Source organism: Haematobia irritans, chromosome 4 (assembly GCF_050003625.1).
Source record: "Haematobia irritans isolate KBUSLIRL chromosome 4, ASM5000362v1, whole genome shotgun sequence".
Taxonomy (NCBI): Eukaryota; Metazoa; Arthropoda; class Insecta; order Diptera; family Muscidae; genus Haematobia; species Haematobia irritans.
In genome coordinates, this window is record NC_134400.1 from 97,708,227 (window position 1) to 97,726,470 (window position 18,244).

General features: G+C 34.7%; 1 protein-coding gene across 1 annotated transcript; it reads left to right on the top strand.

Annotated features, from left to right (window-relative positions):
• Positions 1–8,555: 8,555 nt before the first annotated feature.
• On the top strand, positions 8,556–9,005 carry LOC142235681 (uncharacterized). Its single transcript, XM_075306939.1, has one exon. The coding sequence runs from the start codon at positions 8,556–8,558 to the stop codon at positions 9,003–9,005; it is 450 nt and encodes a 149-aa protein (XP_075163054.1).
• Positions 9,006–18,244: the final 9,239 nt, after the last annotated feature.

Below are 18,244 nucleotides of genomic sequence, written 5' to 3' on the forward strand. Positions count from 1 at the left end.
GAAATTTTTGTCAAAATTGTATTGCTATTGAAAATTTTGTCAACATTTTACTTCCATAGAAAATTTTGTCAACATGTTATTTCTATAGAAAATTTTGTCAAGTTTTTATTTCTATAGAAAATTTTGTGAAATTTTTATTTCTATAGAAAATTTTGTCAAAATTTTATTTCTATAGAAAATTTTGTCAAGGTTTCATTTCTATAGAAAATTTTGTCAAAATTTTATTTCTATAGAAAATTTTGTCAAACTAGATTATATACGTATTTAATCGGCCTTTTTTGTTTAATATATACCCCGTATGGGCTAACTTACAATTTAGAAGACAGTGTTAAAAAGTTTTACGATACCTTGTCATCGGCAAGTGTTATCGCAACCCAAGTAATTCGATTGTGGATGACAGCCTTTAGTAGAAGTTCCATGGTGGAGGGTACATAAGATTCGGCCTGGCCGAACTTACGGCCGTATATACTTGTTAACATTTAAAATATCGATTTTTAACCATATAACTATGTACTCTTGATAAAGATACAATTTTAAGGCAATATAGCAGTAGAAACTAACGTTCTAAATTTTTTGGCACGACGAGTTCGAAGAGGGGTCATACTGGACAATTTTGTGATATAGCACCTACATATTTTTCCCAGTCTAAAATTTTAATAAGATTTGTCCGAAATTTTGAATCAGAGTTATTTGAGATCCATAAATTTCCCGTCGGCCCAGATTTTGTATATGGAGATTATTAATTGAGAAATCTCCATATACACCCGATGTTTAAATTAAACCTCTACCAACGTGCCATCTGAGACGGTCTTTTGGGAGAATGTTTGATTCCTTACATTAAATTAATGGCCTCTAATGTCCATAACTGATAGACCATTTATAAATCGATGTATCACCATTTTATTTCTATAGAAACAATATTCGTAACTGTCCAGTGGTAGTGGTTATTTAAAATTCCGCCCATTCTAATTTTTGGCAATTTATGTTTGTTTTCTATATCCGACACATTGCATTTTTTAACATCTAAACTTTCTATCTGATTAGCCCGACATTTTGATTTTTGTGTATTTTTCTTTTTTATATAGATTAATTTTTTTTAAATGCCTATATATGACATAATGGATAAATTAATATTTTTATACCCTCCACCATAGGATGGGGGTATATTAACTTTGTCATTCCGTTTGTAACACATCGAAATATTGCTCTAAGACCCCATAAAGTATATATATTCTGGGTCGTGGTGAAATTCTGAGTCGATCTGAGCATGTCCGTCCGTCCGTCGGTCCGGCTGAAATTTGGTACATGGTGTTAGTATATGGTCTCTAACAACTATGCAAAAATTGGTCCACATCGGGCAATAATTATATATAGCCCCCATTTAAACCGATCCCCCGATTTGGCTTGCGGAGCCTCTAAGAGAAGCAAATTTCATCCGATCTGGCTGAAATTTGTTACACGGTATAAATATACGATATCTAATGGCCATGCAAAAATTGGTCGAAATCGGTCCATAATTATATATATCCCCCATATAAACCGATCCCCAGATTTGACCTCCAAAATTATATATAGCCCCCATATAAACCGATCCCCAGATTTGATCTCCGGTGCCTTTTGGGGAAGCAAAATTCATCCGATCTGGTTGAAATTTTGTACGTGGTGGTAGTATATGATATTTAACAACCATGCCAAAAGTGGTCCATATCAGTCCATAATCATATATAGCCCCCATATAAACCATCCCGAGATTTGGTTTTGAGCCTCTTGGAGGAGCAAATTTCATCCGAGTCAGTTGAAACTTGGTACATTGTGCTAGTATATGGCCGTTAACAACCATGCCTAACTAGGTCCATATCGGTCTATAGTTATATATAGCCCTCAGATAAATCGATCCCCAATCACACAAAAATTAGTCCATATCAATAATTGTATATAACCCCCATATAAGCGACCCCCATATTTCAATTCTGGCTCCCTACGTACAGTGCAAAAGTCCATATCGATTCGTAATTATTTGTAGACTTACCTACACATACCTTTGTTTTTTAATATATACCACGTATGGGCTAACTCACAATTTAGAAAACGATTTAAGATACCACAACCCAAGTAATTCGATTGTGGATGACAGTCTTTCTTAGAAGTTTCTACGCAATCCATGGTGGAGGGTACATAAGATTCGGCCTGGCCGAACGTCGAGGCTAATAAGAAATGCTGGAGTCGGAGTCGAGCAAAATTAACTCGACTCCACAGCCCTGGTGGATACAATTTGACATAGTTAGATAGAATGTTATATCTTTTCCCTGTGTAAAATGATTTTATTTTGGAGTGAAATCCTTTTGAAAATGGTTGTAAATTATGAAATTTTATATCATATTTCCCCAAATCAGGCGTATATAAATGGGAGCTATAACCAAAATCTTAAACAATTTGAACCAAATGTGGCACATTGCTAAAAAGTTAACTATACTGTCAGTGCAAAATTCAAGTAAATCGGAATGAAGCTTTGACCTCTGGTGGTCCTATGAATCTAAATCGGGCAAAATAATCAGAACCAATTTCAACGAACTTGACAATACCATCAATTGTACTCTTTGCGAACAGATTATACTTTTTGAAGGAAATAAAGACAAGAATTTTGCCTCTGGGGCCAAAGATATATATGGGAGCTATATCTAAATATGAATTGATTTAAACCAAATTTAGCATCTGGACTTTGCACACAAAAATACATCGACAGACAAGCGGACATCGCTAAATCGACTCAGAATTCAATTCTAAGATGATCGGTATACTAAAATTTGGTCTATAACTGTTTCTTCTTGGCGTTACATACAAATGCACAAACTTATTATAACCTGTACCACAGTAGTGGTGAATAATTATGGTTCTGTCGCTTCTATCGTTCTTCATGGAACTTGGGATGAAAAAAGAGCACCAAAATAAATGCTGAATATTATTTTGTATGCAGAAATAAAAAACTAAGACCACCAAACGACCATTGCAATACATATATTCCTAAGATACTTTTTTTCACAATGTACCCAAGAATTTCGATGTATGCAATGTTTGGATGAGTATATTGGCCTGACAATCGAAGGAACAATGGATGGTAAGTTCGGGCGCGTGCCACATGCATCGATGAAGTGACTGCCAATTTGAAAGCAATTTGTTTGCGGATTTTATTGCAATATGCTTTTGGCATAATGGTGGCAGTTTATGAAAATCGTTAAGTGGCACTCATAATCGTTCATCTTTAGCTCGGTGGCCCTCCAGCATAAGCGCCCTCTCCCCACCAACAAACTCACATTGACAAAATAAGAAAGCAATACCAGCAGTAATCATCCCCATAATTATTATTGACTATAATAATGAGTCGTTACATATAAAACAGCATTCAACAAAAATCGAAAGTCATTAATAAGCGTGATCCATATGCTATGTGCATAAGTTAAAGAGATCAATGTGGCAATATGTATTGGATAATTATGATTTTGAGAAGGAAGAAAACGCTATACGGAAATTCAACTCGATTCACAAAAACTACAAACATCAAAAAGTAATTTATTTGTTTAATAAATAGTTTTCACAATAATTTTCCAACGAATTTTAACTGTTTTACACTAAAAATAAACTTTTCTGAATTTGAAACTAATACTACATCATTAAATATGTATTCAATTATTTTGATATACTCAAAACCATGAGGAAATAAAAAAAATTGAAATCAAAAATGTTTCACCAATTTCACGTTGTATTTTTATAAACATTCTTATTGCACTTTTATTTAAAGGGTGATACGGTCAAAATTTGGTCAAGGGAAAACGCGTGTAAATCGGTGAAATCGTTTATTTAAAAAATCAAATTAAATTTCTTTTTCAAGTTCAATTAGTATAAAATTCAGGAAAACTATTCAGTTAGGCATTCGCTTTTCCAAATCCGAATTGCCGGGCCTCACGCTTGACACCTGATCAGATTTTGTACAGCCCCCTTGTCCACCTTCTTCGCCGCAGAAAGCCAGTTTGCCTTGAACTGCTGCTCGTCCTTAGCAGTTTTTTTGGTCTTCTTTAGGTTTCGCTTGACAATAGCCCAGTATTTCTCAATTGGGCGGAGCTCTGGCGTATTGGGAGGGTTCTTGTCCTTGGGAACCACCTGCACGTTGTTGGCGGCGTACCACTCCATGGCCTTTTTACCGTAATGGCAAGATGCCAAATCCGGCCAAAACAGTACGGAACAACCGTGTTTCTTCAGGAAAGGCAGCAGACGTTTATTCAAACACTCTTTCACGTAAATTTCTTGGTTGACAGTCGCGGAAGCTATGAAAATGCTGCTTTTCAAGCCACAGGTACAGATGGCTTGCCAAATCGGATATTTCTTTGCGAACTTTGACAGTTTTATGTGCTTGAAAATATCTGCTACCTTTCCCCTTCCTTTTGCCGTATAAAACTCCTGTCCCGGAAGCTGCTAGTAGTCGGCTTTGACGTAGGTTTCGTCGTCCATTACCACGCAGTCAAACTTCGTCAGCATCGTCGTGTACATCCTCCGGGATCGCGCTTTGGCCGTCGTATTTTGTTTATCATCACGATATGGAGTCACTACCTTCTTGTAAGTCGATAGTCCGGCTCGTTTTTTTGGCTCGATGCACGGTTGTAGACGATACACCCAGCTTATTTGCGGCATCTCGGAGAGAGAGGTTTGGGTTTCGCTTGAAACTACCGGCAACTCTCTTTATCGTCTCAGCGGCTTCCGGTTTTCGATTTCCCCCGATCCAGTCTTTCTGGCTGTCGACAAACGTTCCCCAAACACTTTAATTACATTTGTAACGGTTGATTTGCCAACTTTTAGTGATTGTGCCAGCTTTGCGTGCGAGTAGCTCGGATTTTCGCGATGCGCGAGCAAAATTTTGATACGCCGCTCTTCTTGCTTGGACGGCATTTTGACAACTGAAGAGTGAATTCCAAAATCAAAATAGGAGCAACATTTTACACACACACACACACCTTCAAAATGAGGGGTGTTCAGGTTTTTTAAATGCAAAATTGAAAGAAATACGTCAAGTTTATATTGACCAAATTTTGACCGTATCACCCTTTAGCCATAGAAAACAAAGCGTCAAAAAATAAAGAAGATCTTCGCGGTGATTTTTTTCATCAAATATTTTTCTTTTATTTGAACCTTCTCAAAATATCTTCCTTGGATGTGAAAAACTCAATTGACTCATGCTCAAATCCCTACGGATTTGATTAATTAATTTTATTAATTTTTTACTTTTTATAATAACTTTGATCTGCAAAAAAAAAAGTGCTTACTAGAAATATTGATTTAAGGCCCCATAAAATATATACTTATCGACTCAAAATCTCCTCGTGAGTCGATCTATCCGTCCATGTATTTGGTGTTCGCAGGATTCCGGTCGCATTTATTAACCTATTTCGATGAAATTTGGTACACAGTGTTTTTCGACAGCTATTGAATTTGGATCAAATTTAGATATTGATCGCATACATATGTATCGCCCGATTTCAACAAATGAGGACACATTGCGCTTTTTTCTAACCGATTGTCGTCAAATTTGACATAAAGTAATCTAATTCATTTATTACCCGATCTTACTCAAATTTAGCAACAGGTAACCTTGTGTGGTATCAACCAAACCTGCCAAATATTGTCAAAATCGGTTCAGATTTAGATATAGCTCCCATATATGTATCAAAATCAACTATTGCACCTAATATCAGCCGTTACTGATGAAATTGTGACAACACTTCTATAAACATGTACCACTTACGGGAAATGCGGTTTATCTCCCAAAACTATACCAACGATAACCCACAAATGCTTACGAGTATGTTTACGAATTCAGTAGGGTTGGTTTAGGGTGTGATATGGTTGGCCCGTCCGATTATCTAGTTTACTAACTTGTTTTTATTTATTTTCATTTTTTTGTGATTTTAAACTAGACTAGCCCAAAATAACTACTTCGGAAGTGAAAAAAATTGATGGAGGATCCTGGGATGCATTATACATTTTATACTTCAAATTATCTCTAAAAAGCTTTTTTGTAATATAACGCAAGAAGACAATGACAATTCGAGAAATGAGATCTGTATCCTTATTTTAATTTCATAGAGTTCATATTTATAGATTTCACCTCAGATAATTTAAAGCTTGCTTCCTTAAATAAAAAAAAATTCTTTACAATAAGTAAAATATTCCTTACTTCCTTAGATATATGATTTTAATGAAAAAACTCAAATTTCATAGACTAGTTCAATAAATTTTATGAAAAAGTAAGAGTAAGTAATTTCTTTAAATTTCACTTAAATAAAATTTCTTAATTTTAAACTAAAATTTCTTCTATATTGAGACTGCGATGTTGCACAAGTACACAGAAAAAAATATTGTAGTGACACCAAAGATTTCTTGTCCTTACAATGTAAATTTTATAGTAAAAATATTCAAAATTAATGAAAACGTCTTTAAATGTGTTGACTTTTTGTATCTTCCCAGCAAAAACTCCTATTACCAGGTATGAGTACAAGTATGCCTGCGCCAAATTGGTAACAACTTCCTCGTACATATATCAGTAGTAATACTTTTACACGGGCATGACATTGGAGGAAAGTACTTCCGTGCAAGCATACCAGCAGTCGAAAAATAAGTACTTCTTCGCATGCATACCACACGGATGAAAAAGACTGTTTTTCATATGTTTGGCTATAAACATTATATGTTTGGAACACAAATTTTTAAACACAATATTTTTGAGTGCAAGCATATAATGTTCATAAACTAGCATAACATGTTTGGGACATATATGTTAATATGTTAGAACATATTATGTTTGGGACATAAAATGTTTGTAAATATAATATGCTTGGATGCAAACATATATTAATTTAGAAATAGTCTATAAACATATATTGGAACCTGGAACGTACGTACCCTTCTGGAGACATCAAAACTGGGACAACTCTGCAATGTATTCCTTCAATATAATCTCCTCCTCCTCGGCATATCCGAAGTGAGATGGCCAGGGTCTGGCGAGTTCTCAGCGCCGAACGGCCTAAGACTATTATTCTCCGGCAAACAAGCGGACCAGCGAAGAGAGGGTGGTGTCGGCATCCTCCTCTCAAAAAATGCATACCAGGCTTTAATGCAATGGAAAGCATATTCTGACCGAATCATATCAGCAAGATTTCGAACAAGAGCGAGAAATACAACAATCATACAGTGCTACGCACCGACGGATACAGCACAAATAGAGCAGAAGGAAGAATTCTATAATAGCCTTGCCAAAGTATTTCAGGATGTTAAGCGAGGTGACATTATAATTTTACCCGGCGATTTCAATGCACAATTAGGTGACAACAACAATGGCGTGGAGAAAACAATGGGCCGACACGGAATTGGCAATATGACCGAAAATGGTGAACTCTTTAAAAATATTTGTCTAAATCACAACCTGGTAATTGGTGGAACATTATTCCCCCATAAACGCATACACAAAGTGACATGGGTCTCACCCGACGGTATGACCGAAAATCAAATCGATCACATAGCCATAAGTAAAAATTGGAGAGGTTCTCTCCTAGATGTGCGAAATAAGCGAGGAGCAGATATATTCACCGATCATCACTTGCTAACCGCCACCATCCGCCTTAAAGTAGCCGCAATAAAAAAGGGCTCAAGAGGCCAGAAAAGGTTCGACACTGCAAAACTAGAAAATCCTACTACCAAATCTGATTTTACCAATGCTATAAGAGACGCGTTTAACAACCATTCTACAAATGACACATGGACACACACGAAGAACATATTGATTAAAGCCGCAGAGGAACATATCGGCTACAAAACAATGACGAATATAAATAACTGATAAAACATGGAATCTTATTCGCATGCGGTCGGAAGCAAAAAATGCTACCAATTCTGCTAAAACAAGGAACGCGAAAACACTAGCACAAAGAGAGCACGCTAGACTGGACAAAATGGTGAAAAAAAGCGCTAGATCGGACAAAAGGAACTGGAGCAACCAGATCGCCCTAACAGCACAAGCAGCAGCAGAAACACATCGCAGCCGAGACTTATATAAATCAGTTCGACAGCTGACGAGGTCATCGACAGCAACATCCACGCCATTAAGAAGCAGTAACGGCGAGTTAACGTCAATAAAAGAGGAGTAAATCAAAATATGGGAAACATACTACAAAGAGCTGCTCACGGCACCCACACACCCCCTGGGGAACATCTGCAATTGCTCTCAGCATGAAGAAGCACTACATTTTGACACTTCCTGTCCCAACATACCAGAAATAGCCCAAGCAATTTCATCTCTGAAGTCCTACAAATCTCCTGGCCCAGACAACATATCTCCGGAGTTATTGAAAGCCGATAGCTCGCTGAGTGCCGAACTTTTACAACCATTTGTATCAAATTTTTGGTCAACAGAAGTCTTACCGACGGAAGTCAAGGAAGGAATTATTACTTTGCTCCCGAAGAAAGGCGACCTATCTCTATGCAAGAACTGGAGGGGAATCACATTATTAAACATGGTCAACAAAGTAATATCACATATCCTGAACAAGCGGTTATCAGACTTTGTAAATCCAAGCTTGAGAAACGAACAAGCTGGCTTTAGAGCGCGGCGGTCTTGTGTCGACCATGTCAACACTATACGAATAATAGTCGAACAATCCGTTGAGTGGCGCTCACCACTTTATCTGAGCTTCATTGACTTTACAAAAGCTTTTGATACCATACGACACGAAGCATTACTGAAAGCGCTGGAATGTAAGAGAGTTCCAAAAAAAATAATCCGCCTAATAGCTAGCCTGTACGACGGTGCAACTTGCCGAATACGACACGAACAGCAGCTTAGCCACCAAATAACAGTCGAGATAGGCGTACGCCAAGGATGTGTCCTCTCACCACTCCTCTTCAACATACTCCTCGATGTAATAATGTCACGAGTATCCCAAAGTCACAGAGGAATAACCTAGGGACTACAAGGAAACCTCTGCGATCTCGACTACGCCGACGATATCTGCCTGATTGCGCATAAGGGCACAGAAATCCAAGGTAAGCTGAACGATCTAAATAAGTATGCGGCGACTGCTGGAATGTCCATAAATATCCAGAAAACAAAAGTCATGCGAATCAATGCGAGCAACAATGATACAATTGCAGTAAATCGGAAGCCAATTGAAAATGTAAATACATTCTGCTACCTGGGAAGCATTATAACATCCGAAGGTGGTTCCTCCGAAGATATAAAAAATCGCCTCAATAAGGGCCGAGCCGCTTTCGCGTCCCTAGAGAAAGTATGGCGTTCAACATATATATCGAGGAACACGAAAATCAAAATCTTCAACGCAAGCATAAAATTAGTAATACTGTATGGCTGTGAGACATGGAATTCCGCAAACAAAGAACTACAGGCTATTCAAGTATTTATTAATCGCTGCCTAAGGAAAATAGTACGAATATTTTGGCCAAACACTATCACAAACGAAGAACTATGGCGTACCACCAAGCAGCAATCTGTACTATTGGAAATTCGAAGAAGAAAATGGATGTGGATAGGGCATACCTTGAGGAAGCCGCACGATGACATAACAAGAACAGCACTTGACTGGAATCCACAGGGAAGCCGAAGAAGAGGTAGACCAGCGAACACGTGGAGAAGACTAGTAGATGCCGAAATACACGATGCGGGATACACTTGGCGAGAACTAAAAAACTTAGCTAATGACAGAACAAAATGGAATGCATTTGTTACGGCCCTATGTTCCTCCTAGGAATTTCAGGAAAATATATATATATATATATATATATATATATATATATATATATATATATATATATATATATATATATATATATATATATATATATATATATATATATATATATATATATATATATATATATATATATATATATATATATATATATATATATATATATATATATATATATATATATATATATATATATATATATAAACATATATGTGTTTAGTAGCTTGGAGCGCTATTTAACAGGGAGCGATATTGAATTAAGTTGGTGGTTGTTGCTTGTTATTACAAAATTTACATTTTATTTTTCCTTGGGCAATTGATTAGCGAATCCCCGTCCGGCAAAATGTAAAATTAAAATAAAAAAAATTGAATAATTTCTTCTACAATGTTTGTATTACAGAAAAAGGTGCTAAGAACTAAAAGATGTCTTGGAAGTGAGAAAGATGTGGGGGAATATACAATTAGGCAGAAACAAAATTTTGAGCATTCAGGTCGAAAACCTATGTTGTTAGCACCTATATTACCTGTTTATTTTCATAATTCACTATGATTGTAAATATATAAATAAATAAATAAAATTTTGAGCACAATATTGTTTGGGAGAATTTTTTTAAGCATATAATATTTTTGGGTGCAAAATGCTTCCAAACATTTTATATGTTCACAAAATAACATATTGTTTTTTGGAAGACAACATTATTGAATTTGGCAAAAATACAAAATGTTTGGAACTTAGACTACCCAAACATATATTGTTTAGACCAATATGCTTTCAAACATATTATATATTGGTAGAGATCAAACATATAAATGTTTGGGCAATACCCAAAAATGTATATGCTTGAAGCAAAATATGTTTGGGAGTATATGTTACAGAAGCGATTTTTTGTGAGCGTGCAGCTCTCCAAAAATAATATCTTTACCATAAAGATACCCAAAAAGTGCGAACTCACCCCTGTTGTTTTGTAACACACTATACCACACTCCACGACATGGATATATTCAATGATGTTATTTTGTAATATAAAATATGTACTATAAAACTTTAGAAAACAAATGTATATTTTATTGGCAATTTTTTTCTGAAATGTAATTTGGCATTACTTATCGCTACTATCAACGGTGCCAACTGTAGGGCCGAACCCGGACCTCAAGATATGATTTTGATTACCGGTATTAATAGAAAGAATCACCTTTTGCCTACACAGGTAAGTTATTATTTTTAAATCCCAGGTAATACTGCAAGTGGTAACTTTTTGATTAAGGGTATTACTGAAAGAATGACTAGTGCTTACCCAGTTTTTGCTGGGTTGACTACAAGTAAGTAAAGTAGAAAGTCAGGCGGGGCCGACTATATCATACCCTAAACCACCATTACAGAATTAGTAATCATAAGCATTTGTGGGGTAACATATAGGTCTGGGAGATAAACCGCAGTTACATATTTAAGAAAATTAAGGGGTACATGTCTATGGGTGCTTTGTGTCAATCTGACTATTGCTCATAGTTAATGTTGCCAGGGAAAATGTTCGGTTTACCCTACAAGGACAAAAAAAGTTCCCTACTTTCCCATACATTCCCAAACAATTTTCCTTACTATATTTTTCGTTAAATTTAAAAAAAATTACAAAACAAAAATGGTTCTAAGTACTTTATTATCTTAAAACATGAATATGCAACGTATATAACTTAGAATATAAATTTGTATTACCACCAAGGTTGCCACAGTTGGTAGAATTCTACCCAAATTAGTAACCTTTTTTGTTAAATCTCTATAAAAATAAAATTTTGGAAAAAGTTTCTATAAACAAATTTTTGTGAGAAATTTTTCTATAGAAATAAAATTTTGACAATAAATTCTATAGAAATAAAATTTTGAGAAAAAATTCCACAGAAATAAATTTTTGAAAATATTTTATAGAAATAATATTTTGAAAAAAAAAAATCTATAGAAATACAATTTTGACAAAATGTTCTATAGAAATAAAACGTTGACAAAATTTTCTAGAGGAATAAAGTTTACCACACATTATTAAAGATCAAGCCTTGCCGGCTTCTAATTTCCTCCTCTAGAGCCACCAAAATGTAAAAATTATTACAAATTATGTTGAGTGAAAATGTCCTACATTGTCCCTACAAGACGCTAAATATTAGAAAACCCCTACATATAGGGAATTTCCCCTACTTCTAGCAACACTGGCTGTGTTGATATTGCACCTACGGAGTTAGTATGCCACTAATATTGAGCCCATTATTAAAAAAGAGAAAATCGTTAAATTAGTGTGGGTAATAAATTAAAATTTGTAAAAATCGAGCAATATTCTTATGTAAAAGCTACAAGTACGTATAAATACGATCGGTTAGTACACGCTCACAAAAAATCGCTTCTGTAACATATACTCCCAAACATATTTTGCTTCAAGCATATACATTTTTGGGTATTGCCCAAACATTTATATGTTTGATCTCTTCCAATATATAATATGTTTGAAAGCATATTGGTCTAAACAATATATGTTTGGGTAGTCTAAGTTCCAAACATTTTGTATTTTTGCATCCAAGTTCAATAATGTTGTCTTCTAAAAAACAATATGTTATTATGTGGACATATAATATGTTTGGAAGCATTTTGCACCCAAAAATATTATATGCTTAAAAAATATTCTCCCAAACAATATAGTGCTCAAAATTTTATTTATTTAGTTACAATCATAATGAATTATGAAAATAAACAGGTAATATAGGTGCTAATAAACAGGTAATATAGGTGCTAACAACATAGGTTTTCGACCTGAATGCTCAAAATTTAGTTTCTGCCCAATTGTATATTCCCCCACATCTTTCTCACTTCCACGAGATTTTTTAGTCCTTAGCACCTTTTTCTGTAATACAAACATTGTAGAAGAAATTATTCAATTGTATGATTTTTTTTATTTTAATTTTACCTTTTGCCGGACGGGGATTCGAACAGCGGACCACACAGTTTGTAAGGATCAAAGAAGTAGGTGATCAATTGCCCAAGGAAAAATAAAATGTTAATTTTGTAATAACAAGCAACAACCACCACCTTAATTCAATATCGCTCCCTGTTAAATAGCGCTCCAAGCTACTAAACACATATATGTTTATAGGCTATTTCTAAATTAATATATGTTGCATCCAAGCATATTATATTTAAAAACATTTTATGTCCCAAACATAATATGTTCTAACATATTAACATATATGTACCAAACATGTTATGCTAGTTTATGAACATTATATGCTTGCACTCAAAAATATTGTGTTTAAAAATTTGTTTTCCAAACATATAATGTTTATAGCCAAACATATGAAAAACAGTCTTTTTCATCCGTGTACATCAAAATTTGAAATTTGAGTAACATTGGTTAATAAATAAGAGTATTATGGCCAAATTTGGGAAAATAGAGCGATGCATATATATGGAAGCTATATCTAAATCTGAACCAAATTGCATAATATTTTGCGGGTTTGATTAATACCACTAAAGGTTACCTTGTGCAAGATTTGAGTAAGATCAGTTAAGAAATGAGGCTTGTATGGTCAAACATAAGGTTATTAGGGGCGAATTTTTCAAAATCGGGTGATACATATATGGGAGCTATATCTACATCTGAACCGATTTCGATAAAATTTTGCACATATAGTTAGTACTAGAGGACTGAATCTAGCAAACTTTTAGTAAGATCGGTTAATAAATAAGGGTTCTATGGCCAAATTTGGGAAAATCGGGCTATACATATATATGGGAGCTATATCTAAATCTGAACCGATTTCGATGATTTTTTGCACATATAGTAAGTGCTATAGAAGACTACATTTAGCCAAATTTGGGTCAGATCGGTTGATAAATAAGGGTTTTGTGGACAAATTTAGAAAATCGGGCGGTACATATATATGGAAGCTATATCTAAATCTGAACCGATTTGGATGAGATTTTGCAGACTTGAAGGGCGATGGAAAAGATTACCTTTTGCCAAATTTGGTGACGATGCATTTGCAAAAACGCGCAACGTGACCCCATTTGTCGAAATCGGGCAATACATATATATGGGAGCTATATCTAAATTTGATCCGATTTCTTCCAAATTCAATAGCGTTCGTCCTTGTGCCCAAAAAACTCCCTGTACCAAATTTCATCAAAATCGGTTAATAATTGCGACCGGAATCCTGTGAACAACAAATACATGGACAGACGGACGGACACCAAGCGCTAGATCGACTCAGGAGGTGATTCTGAGTCGATCGGTATATATTTTATGGGGTCTAAAATCAATATTTCTGGTAGGCACATTTTTTGGCCGATCAAACTTATTATACCCAAACCACTATGTGGTAAAGCTAAAAAGCGTTCAAAACTAGGAGATGTTCTTCAACAAAATAAGTGAGTAAAGCAGAAAGTCGGGCGGGGCCGGCTATATCATACCCTAAACCAACCCTAATGAATTAGTAAACATTGTTTGTGGGGTATCAATGGTATAGGTTTGGGAGATAAACCGCATTTCCACATTTAAGAACATTAAGGGGTACATGGGAGTTTTATCACAATCTGAACAGAAATGTCTGATATTACACTGAAAAAACAGTGAACCCACCAGGAAAGAAAATTTTAGTTAATTGTAGAAAAAATTGATTAATTGTAGAAAATTTTAACTAAACTCTATTATAAACGCACATGTCGCGCTGATTTCGCAAAAACAAGTAAAAAATTTTCGACAAATTTAAGAAGATTTATTAGACAAAATTATTATTTTTCATTTATTAAAGAAAATTTCGTAGTTTGAAGGAAAAAATTGGAGTTCAAAATTGCAAAAATGTCTTTAGTGCCATACGAAGTTCATGATGGACGCATTATTGGTAAAATTTACAAATATTAAGGAATTCTGAACTATTTTGTGGGAGACACGAATTTAGTTCATCTTTATACTTCAATTGTGTATAATTTTTTCTTCTGCTTTAGTTAAGTTAACTTACGTACGCAAAAAATTGTTGATGGCATGGAAACTTTCTTAAAACGTAATAATTCCATGAACTAAAAGAGAATTAAATCAGCTTTAGTTAAATATAGGGTTCACTTTTTTTTGAGTGTAGGAGCTATAGTTGATTCTTAACCTACAGAGTTAGTTTGCCACTAATATTGAGTCCATTATTAAAAAAACATGAAATCGCTCAATTAGTGTGGATAATAAAGCCAAATTTTTGAAAATAGGATAATAGATTTATGTAAGAGCTACGCGTAAGTCTAAAAACGATCAGCTCACATGTAGTACATTTGAAATTTGAGCAAGATTGGTTAATTAATAAATAAGAGCATTATGACCAAATTTGAGAAAATCGATCGATGCATATATAAGGGAGCTATATCTAAATCTGAACCGATTTCCATAATATTTCCCAGATTTGGTTGATACCACAGAAGGTTATCTTGTGCTAAAAGAGAGTAAGATCGGGTACTAACTAAGGCTACTATGGTCAGAAATAAATTTGTAAGGGTAATTTTTTTCAAAAACGGGCGATACATATATATGGGAGCTATATCTAAATCTGAACCGATTTTGGTTATATTTTGCAGGTTTTGTTGGTATTACAGGAGACTACCTTGTGCTAAATTTGAGTAAAATCGGTTTATAAATGAGGACACTATGGTCAAAAATAAGGTTATAAGGGGCAAATTTTTGAAAATTGTGAGCTATATCTAACTCTGAACCGATTTGGAGGATATTTTGCACATATAGGCAGTACTACAGAACAATATAGTAAGCCAAATTTTAGTAAGAGCAGTCGATAAATAAGGGTTTTATGGCCAAATTTCTGAAAATCGGACGATACATATATATGGGACCTATAGCTAAATCTGAACCGATTTCGATGATTTTTTGCACATATAGTAAATACTATAGAAAATTAGACTTGGCCAACTTTGAGTCAGATCGGTTGATAAATAAGGGACTTATGGCCAAATTTGGGAAAATCGGGCGATACATATATTTGGGAGCTATATCTAATTCAGAACCGATTTCGATGAAATTTGGCGCATTTAAAGGGTGGTCTATTGGATTACTTTGTGGAAAATTTGACGCCGATCGGTTAGTAAATGAACGCAATTTGACCCCATTTATCGAAATCGGGCGATACATATATATGGGAGCTATATCTAAATTTGATCCGAGTTTTTCCAAATTCAATAGAATTCGTCCTCGTATCAAAAAAAAAAATGCCACATTCAAAATTTTATCAAAATCGGTTAATAATTGGTACCGGAATCCTGCGAACAAAAAATACATGGACGGACGGACGAACACCAAGCGCTAGATCGACTCAGGCGGTGATGCTGAGTCGATCGGCATATATTTTATGGGGTCTAAAATCAATATTTCTGGTAGGCACTTTTTTTTGGCAGATCAAAGTTATTATACCCTAAATAGCATAATCACTACTTGAAACCGAGTTTTAAAGAACTCTGAAAGCACATGAAGAAAAAAGCAGAAAAGACGAATAAATTAATTTTTTTCCTTGTATAAAGTACGCAAAACTCAAATTTAAAAGGGAAATGTGGCGCAAATGTATCCTTACTACCATTCAGTGCTTCTATGGCTCGGAATCAATACCAAAATGGTTAGTGTAAAGGCAATATCTTTGGAAACGGGCAAGCATTTTTTCAGTGTACTTAGCGTACAAAGGCAAAATAAACATTTTGAAAACTATCGATTTATGTGTTTCCTTCTAACTCGATAAATTGGGTCAAAGCTTCTCGAATCTGTATTAAAATATTATGTCTCGAAGCATTCGAAAAAGGCTGCCGATCTGCAACTACCTGCCCATTCCGTTGCGAAGAACTCTATCCACATGATATTATTGTAATTCAAATTAAATTAATAACCAGAAAATATAACCAAGTCGATCCGCATGTACCATGCTCTCTTGTTTATTTTGTATCAAATAATCTTGGGATTTTATGCCTTTTGCTCCCACTACCTTCAAACGTCTTAAAGTATTAGCTGACAAATACATTTTGCATAAAGCCTAAACTAAGTGTAATTCATTAACCATTTTCAACTCAATTATTTCGATAAAAAATTGCATAAAGTGGCGCCATTACTGACAACCTATCAACATTTTAACCAAACTTTTTGAATTACAACAAAAAACACGAAAAGCATATGAAAAATGGTTAGAGAACAGCTTCAGGTCCCATTTGTACACTACTTAGACAGGCGGCGCTGGTATAGGCTCCAACTTTGATATCATCGTGTTATAAAAAGTATGGTTCCTAAGCAAAAAAAAAAATCGTGAGATTATGTCTTAGGCTCACTGGCTACTACTACCTGGCATATTCGGAGCAAACAAATGCCAAAAAGCGATACAGTTTCGTGTAAATTGACATGGAAATTAGTTTACACTTGAAACTGAAATTGACGCTAGTACTCTTCGTCGTATGGGTAGGCCACTTAGTCCGTTATTTACTTTATTTTAGTTCATGAAAATTAATTGGCGTTAGCTAAGTTTTTGCCAAATGTGCAAAACTTCTTTATTTAAATTATTTTATGCTTACTTTCATGATATAAAAAACGAGAAAGAAATTTTTATACAAACGAAGTAAACAATTTTATAAAATTCGAAATTAGCATAAGATAGTTCATATTTTCCTAAAATTCATAGATATCTAAAATGAGCAAATTTATGAAAGAAGTTAAAAATAGTAGATGCTACATTGCCTTTAAGGAATGTACACCCAGAGAAGGAATATGATCACCTCAAACATGTTTTAAGAGCAAAATGTTATTTTTGGGTGGTGACCATGTAACATGGTTTTCGCAACCATGTTCTTTTCTCGGAAATCATGTATCTGATTTCGGCAAGCAGGTTATATTTGACGAGAAAATAACATTTTAGTGACAAACATGTTACATGGTCACCGTACAAAAATATCATTTTGCTCTTGAAACATGTTTGAGGTGATCATATTCCTTCTCTGCGTGTACTTATACCCACTACCTTACTCTGAAAAACATGTTGAGGCCAAAGATGTCATGTCCTTAAAATACGAATGCGGATATTACTTAGCATAGAAGACGCATTTCTCTGATATAACGTTCATTTCCTTATCCAAAAGTTTGTTTCATTGTTCTATGAAATCGATTTGTCCTTATAGTTAAGTGATTCGACTTAAAGTTGGGTATTCTAACATTAAAGATATTTTGTATGGCTAAGGTCAACTGGGTTTTATTAATTTCGTATCACTTAGCTGTAAGGACAACAACTTCATTGAAATGTGTATCGACTTTTTGATAATGAAAAAATATGAGATATGGGATTTCTACACCGAAAAAAAGTAAACTGTTTTATAGGAAGAATAAACTAAATCGTACGAAAATTGAACTAAATTGTACTCCGCATTTTGAGATTTCCACAAAGCG

Excerpts from the sequence above, each read along its gene's own strand:
- LOC142235681 (XM_075306939.1), top strand. The coding sequence starts at position 8,556 with ATGGTCAACAAAGTAATATCACATATCCTGAACAAGCGGTTATCAGAC.